Source organism: Tupaia chinensis, unplaced genomic scaffold (genome assembly GCF_000334495.1).
Source record: "Tupaia chinensis unplaced genomic scaffold, TupChi_1.0 Scaffold144150_1, whole genome shotgun sequence".
Classification (NCBI taxonomy): domain Eukaryota; kingdom Metazoa; phylum Chordata; class Mammalia; order Scandentia; family Tupaiidae; genus Tupaia; species Tupaia belangeri.
In genome coordinates this window covers 119,168-125,439 of record NW_006204006.1, presented here as the reverse complement: position 1 = coordinate 125,439, position 6,272 = coordinate 119,168, and the positions used below count along the sequence as shown (strand labels likewise).

General features: G+C 57.0%; 2 protein-coding genes across 4 annotated transcripts in view; one reads left to right on the top strand and one right to left on the bottom strand.

The window, feature by feature from the left end:
- The first annotated feature begins 1,932 nt into the window (after positions 1 to 1,932).
- On the top strand, positions 1,933 to 4,108 carry PGAM2 (phosphoglycerate mutase 2). The gene is made up of 3 exons (XM_006166004.1): positions 1,933 to 2,434; positions 2,553 to 2,733; positions 3,900 to 4,108. The coding sequence occupies exons 1-3, from the start codon at positions 2,021 to 2,023 to the stop codon at positions 4,064 to 4,066; spliced, it is 762 nt and encodes a 253-aa protein (XP_006166066.1). The 5' UTR covers positions 1,933 to 2,020; the 3' UTR covers positions 4,067 to 4,108.
- Positions 2,904 to 6,272, bottom strand: part of DBNL (drebrin like) — a 9,078-nt gene continuing 5,709 nt past the window's right edge. For all 3 annotated transcript variants that reach the window (XM_014583185.2, XM_006166005.3, XM_027767287.1), the window contains exons 11-12: positions 6,001 to 6,106; positions 2,904 to 5,628 (exon numbers count right to left, since the gene is read on the bottom strand). In XM_014583185.2, the coding sequence (XP_014438671.1) occupies positions 5,489 to 5,628; positions 6,001 to 6,106 (246 nt within the window). In that variant the 3' untranslated portion in view covers positions 2,904 to 5,488. The remainder of the gene's footprint in view (positions 5,629 to 6,000; positions 6,107 to 6,272) is intronic.

Below are 6,272 nucleotides of genomic sequence, written 5' to 3'. Positions count from 1 at the left end.
GGCGCAGGCCCAGTGTGGGCCTGTCAAGTGGATCCAGAGGCAGCAGCCCTGCAGCTGACTTCCCACCGCCTCTCTGCACTTGACCCAGGCCAGTGAGCTTGTTTTCACCTGACCCAGGGACTACTCCTTCAGGTCATCTTGCCTCCCACTGACTCCATGCAGCTGCATATGACTTAACACCTGACAGTGTTTTAGACTCCCCATCATGGGGACACCAGGCCCTTCTCTCCAGCCTGGCCCTCAGGGCCACACCAGCTTGTTACCCATAAAACTCCTCATAACTGAGTTTTGTTTTGCTGTCTCCACCCAAAAAGTACCTTGGAGGGCTGCCCTGCCTCCTCCTTCCTCCCCCCACCCCTCATTCTTTGCTAGCTCTTGGTACTACCTATAGTTGGCTTGTTCCCAGCTGGTGCCACCCCTCTCCTGCTTCACACCTGGCCCTGCTGGACTCCTAGGGCCTGGCTCTCATATGGTTTAGGTGGGCTAGGGAGTAAGGGGAATAAGTAGATAATAGTTGGACAGGCTTGGAGCAGCAGCATGATCTGTGTATGACACTAACATGGAATGGTATCCACCTTGGGGGTTTCCCCTGTCCATGGAAAATGCTCTCCAATCTGTGGCTAGGACGCCTGGGCATTATGGATGCTGATCTAGAGCTAGGGGGTGGGGGTGGGCAGCTAGGATGGAAGAAGGTGTGGCAAGGACCTCTCATTTGCTCAGGACTGTCTCAAGGTATTTGCTGACCTGGGGAATTAACCCCTTGGCTGGCCTCTCCCTGCCCAGCCCTTTCCTGCTACCAGAAGCCTGGCAGGGAAGAGCATGGCCATTGGTTAGGAGGCCCTAGACAGGGCCAAGGCCTGTGACTCCTCATGGTTCCCTCACCACTTCTGCCCCAGTGGCCTTTGTAAACCAAACTCAGGTACAGAAGTACTGGGTGGACTGCTCCACCCCAAGCCACCCTCTTCCCCACCTTGGCTAACCCCAGACACTTCTGCCAAACTGAGCACAGACCCAGTGACCACCACTGTGGTTCTTAGTCTGACCCCAAGAGGCCCTCAGAGGGCATTGCATCCCTGGCTGCTTTTCCAAGGTGGGTTCAGGTGGGAGGGATGGCCTGGACAGGTGAGAACAGGTGGTCGGAGCATGTGGCACATGTAGACAGGACCAACAGAGGAACTCCAGGTGTGAACGGGGTCCTCACTCCCTCTGTTGTGCTGGAAACTTGGCCAAGCCCTTGCTCATACTGCTGCCTAGACCCCTTGGTGGCCTCTCCCTATCCTCAAGGCCTCTGAGCCTGGCCACCAGTGACAGATTGCTATAGTGGTCATCTCATAGCAGAGGAAGCCTACCTGGGGCCAACATCAGGACACCAAGGGAAGCTCGATCCCAGATCTGCACCTAGGTCAAGCAGAACAAAGGGACAGGGAGCTCCTGGCAACTTGCATGTATACGTGCATATATACTGCATTCAGTGCACATATGCACTGTGCACACCAGTTGCATGTGCATGCTTGGGCACACATGAACACATGCATGCACATGTGCATTGCCGGCATGTTTGCCCTTACATGCACACAGGACAAGAGGTATACCTACATGTGTGTACACACCCATATGTACCCCTGAGCACAGGGTTTCCTCACTGAAACAGACTGGTCCCCAGTTGTGCTGAGTAGGAGTAAGGCTCAAGACTTTTTTCTGGGCTTCTGCCAAGTTGGGGAAGGCCCAATGGGCCAGAATCCCTGACCTAGAGGAGCCACCCTCCTTGGGAGGGTTCCTAATAGCCCCCACCTTCCCCTGCTGGGTGCCAGCTGGTCATGGAGCCGAAGCCCAGGCCCGGCTGGAAGTGGCGAGGGGCTATTTTAAGTCCAGCTCCTGGCCCTCACCTCCCTCCCCCAGATCTGCTACTGGCCACCTGACGCCGCCTGGCTGGGCGGGGCTGGGACAGAATGTTATAAAGCTGAGGTGCAGGCGAGGCAGCTGTCCCTGTCCACACGGCCCCCTGGTCCCAACTGCTGCCATGGCCACCCACCGCCTCGTGATGGTCCGACATGGTGAGAGCACATGGAACCAGGAAAACCGCTTCTGTGGCTGGTTTGATGCAGAGCTGAGTGAGAAGGGAGCTGAAGAGGCCAAGAGGGGGGCTGTGGCCATAAAGGACGCCAAGATGGAGTTTGACATATGCTACACATCAGTGCTGAAGCGCGCTATCCGCACCCTCTGGACCATTCTGGATGGAACAGACCAGATGTGGCTGCCTGTGGTGCGTACCTGGCGTCTCAATGAGCGACACTATGGGGGTCTCACAGGCCTCAACAAGGCGGAGACAGCTGCCAAGCACGGGGAGGAGCAGGTGAAGATCTGGAGGCGGTCCTTTGACATCCCGCCACCCCCCATGGATGAAAAGCACCCCTATTACAGCACCATCAGCAAGGTGGGTACAGTAGGGAAGACCTCTGGGGTGTGGGGGGCTACACCATGAGGTTAGGGCCTGGCTGGGAAGCAAGTGCAGCAGTTTCTGGGGGGCACAGTCACATGCCTACATCCCCCAGGAACGCCGGTATGCAGGCCTGAAGCCTGGGGAACTGCCCACCTGTGAGAGCCTCAAGGACACCATTGCCCGGGCCCTGCCTTTCTGGAATGATGAGATTGCACCCCAGATCAAGGCTGGCAAGCGGGTGCTGATTGCAGCCCATGGGAACAGCCTGCGGGGCATCGTCAAGCACCTGGAAGGTGAGACCCACATTCAGGAGGGTGTGGATGGAAGCAGGCCAGGGGTTGGGGAGTCAGAGCAGACCACCCAGGGTTCTTGTTTCAGTTCTGGGCAGGGCAGCTTTGCAGACCCCTGGACTTCCAAGCTGTGGGTTAAACCAGGAGGGTTGAGAAAACATTTTAAGCAATTGTGTGAAAACTTTGTTTTATGCATGCACTAGACTCTAAGCAAAATGGGCTTCCTACAAAGGCAACAGGGGCTAAGCCTGCACAACCAGAGACCAAGCCACTCAGGGAGCACCCCCTGACCACAGGCAGGCAGGCTGAGGCTGGCATGCTACCCACGGGGACCTGGCCAGTTAAAAGGCCAGACTATGCACACATGCACACAGCTATAAATGCCTCTGGCCTGGCTGCCGCTGGGTGTGGATTGAACCTGCTTCCTCCCCAACCCCCAGTAGCGCTCAGCTCCTGCCCCATCACTGCCCTTCCCAGGCAGAGGCAAGACCAGTCCAGAGGGGTAATGAGGTAATGAGGCTGGGAGCAGCCAGGCTTTCACAGTTGAGGGTAGGTTCCCACTAGGCAAGGAGGGGTAACAAATAGGCCTCTGGGGTCAGGCCTGTTACATGGACTAGAGGAACCCTTGGGCACCATCGGGTGTGGCCCAAACCAGGGGGTGGCCCTGTAGGGCATTTCAGTGGGAGTCTGGGTGTCCCTGGCTTTCAAACTCCTGCACGGAGGCCAGGCAGGCACATCCCAAAGGTCGAACTGCTATTCCCAGCACAGCAGGCACAGGGCTCGGGTTTCCAGCAGGCACTACTTCCCACCACCTAGCTGTCTCACCACCTCTTGCCTGGGGTATCTAGAACTCTCTAGAAACCTTCATGAGTGTTCTTCCTGACCCCCTACTTCAGCCTGACCAGGTGTTATATTGGGCCAAGATCATGGGCAGCACCTGCAGGCATGGATAGTGGCTTGGCCACATAAGGCCCTTGCTCACCGCAGGGCTATTTCTGGAGGCTGCTTAGTCCAGGGTGGTTTTACTCTGACCTTTAGGTTTACTTTGTAGCCTTGTTCTTAGCCAGGAGAGCTGGTGTCTGGGGTACTGACTCTGGCCCATAAAGGTCAGCATCTGCCTGGATGGGCTGGGGGTGAAGGGACTAAGAATGACTGTTCTTCTGGTTCAGGGATGTCAGACCAGGCCATCATGGAGTTGAATCTGCCCACGGGGATTCCCATCGTGTACGAGCTGGACCAGGCACTGAAGCCCACCAAGCCAATGCGCTTCCTGGGTGACGAGGAGACAGTACGGAAGGCCATGGAGGCTGTGGCTGCCCAAGGCAAGGCCAAGTGAGAGGGATGGCCCTCAGGGCAATAAAGGCACCTCCTCCCACCATCTCAAGTCCAGTGTGGGTACCATTAGCTGTGGAGACTCCAGGGGCAAGGGACTGTGAGCCTGAAGCTCAGGGCCACTTGATACCAGGCTCTGGAACCAGTGTGTGGGGCCACTTAGGGCAGAGTCCAGTGATGTGGCTATCCCCATGGGGGAAAGACCATAGCCAGGACACCATCACTTCCCACCCAGCTGTCTTTAGAGGGCACCAAGTCTCACTTCCTGGCTGGGGACAGACAAGTCTCAGGGGGCCTCAAAGCTAGGCAGGCCTGCAATCTTCATGAGAGGAGGGTGTGCTGCCCTTGGTGCAGCTTTTCTTTGGGCCACCACCATCAGGGGAGGATAGGAGTCACATTTATCTGTCTAGCTCCTGGGGCACCAGAGGGACCTAGTTCCCAGATTTGGAGGGCACCAGGAACCTCACTCCACACACACACAGTGCACATGGGCGGAAGCTCAAGATAGGGAACAGGGCAACCCCTGACCTCTTCCAGAATGGAAACACAGGAAGGTTCTGGCTGTAACCACACCCAAATATCCATGCCTTTCCCAGGTGGCTGATCATTGGCGCTAAGGCTTGAGGATGCATTTGGGTATGCACACACATAGGCACACATGTGCTTATCCCAGGCAGGGTGTTTGTTTCCACCTGGGACCACTGAGTAGGGCAGGGCTGGGCCAAGGGCTCAAGTAGACCATGGGGAATCTCAGCATAAAAGCAGACCTATTCCTCAGGACACAAAGGGCTGGGACAGAGAATGGGGGATTGAAGCCAGGATCACTCTGTGGGACAGCTGGCAAGCACTGAGTGAGCCACACGAAGGCACATCATGTCTGCTGTTTTCACACACGCAAAGGTGGGGGGCTGGGTCACTGAATCCACTTCCCACAGCCCAAGCACTTCCCATAGCCTAAGAAGGTGGACAACCATGAGCAGGGGCCAATGAGATGACCCCTGTTGCCCACACTGTCTGTGTCCACTCAGGCTTGGTCATAAGCTCTACCCAAAACCACCCTCGGGAGCTCCCTGTGCCCAATGGTTGTTCTGAACAGCTGTAGACACCACTCCATAGAAGCAAGAGCAGGAAAGAAAGGCAAATTCAGAAGCAGCCTCCAGATGACCTCACTCAGCTCCATGCCCCCTGCCGATGTGGCCATGAGGTCAGGCCCAGGCTGGAGGGAGGATCTGGGTGGCTACAGGGAACATGTTGGGGAATCACCAGGTTATTGCTGCATTTGGGTGTCAGAGGCCAAGCCACCCAAGCCCGGGGAGTCCCAGGGACTTGTCCTCATGGGTGCCCTTCACAGCGTATGGGCTCTTGATGGGCCCCCTAACCCAGCAGCTAGGGGCCATCTGGGTGGGTTGGAAGGTAGGCCTTGGCCTCACTCAAGGAGCTCCACATAGTTGGCAGGGAACATGCCAAAGTGGCCATCCGGCCCGTAGCCACGCCACCAGCCCTCGTCGATCACCTCGATGCCTGTGATGAGGTTCTCAGGGTCAAAGGAGATCTCTGTGTCGTCAGCTGCAGAAGGGTGAGTGCAGGCACTGAATCAGGGGCCCTGCCCTCCCCAGGCTCACTGAGCAGAGCAACACCCCCAGCCCCACCCACACCTTCCAAGCACCAGTGTGTAGGCCTGGCCCCACACCCATGTGAACTCTGCCTTCAGGCTCTTAAGGATGGCAAGTGGGATTTGTACCAGCAGGCAGCGAGCAGCTGCCAGAGCACAGGGACAAGAGCTTCAGTGCCTCATCGGCCCACTCTAGTAGGGGTTCACCCCAAACTAGCCTCCTATTGTCCTATCCCCTCCTGACAACCGGAGGTCCCCCCAAGCTCCTAATCCTCATGTCTCCTACCTCAGAACCCTGGCCTGGCAACTAGTCTAGGGCACCTTACCTGCCTGGTAGTCATACAGGGCCCGGGCACAGAGTCCTTGCCCACCGAACACCCGGCCCTCTGTATGGGGGTTGACCTGCTCAGATCCGGTCCCTGGCTGCTGCACCTGTCCAGGGACAAGAAAGAGATGCTAGCCCTACCTACTGCAATCCTCTAGGTATACATGCCAAAGGCCAGCATGAAAGACCACAGGACAGATGCAGGGTGCTCTCCTGCCTGGGGCCAACTATGTGGTGGCATTTGCTCAGATGACTTTAGCACAGGCTCTTCCG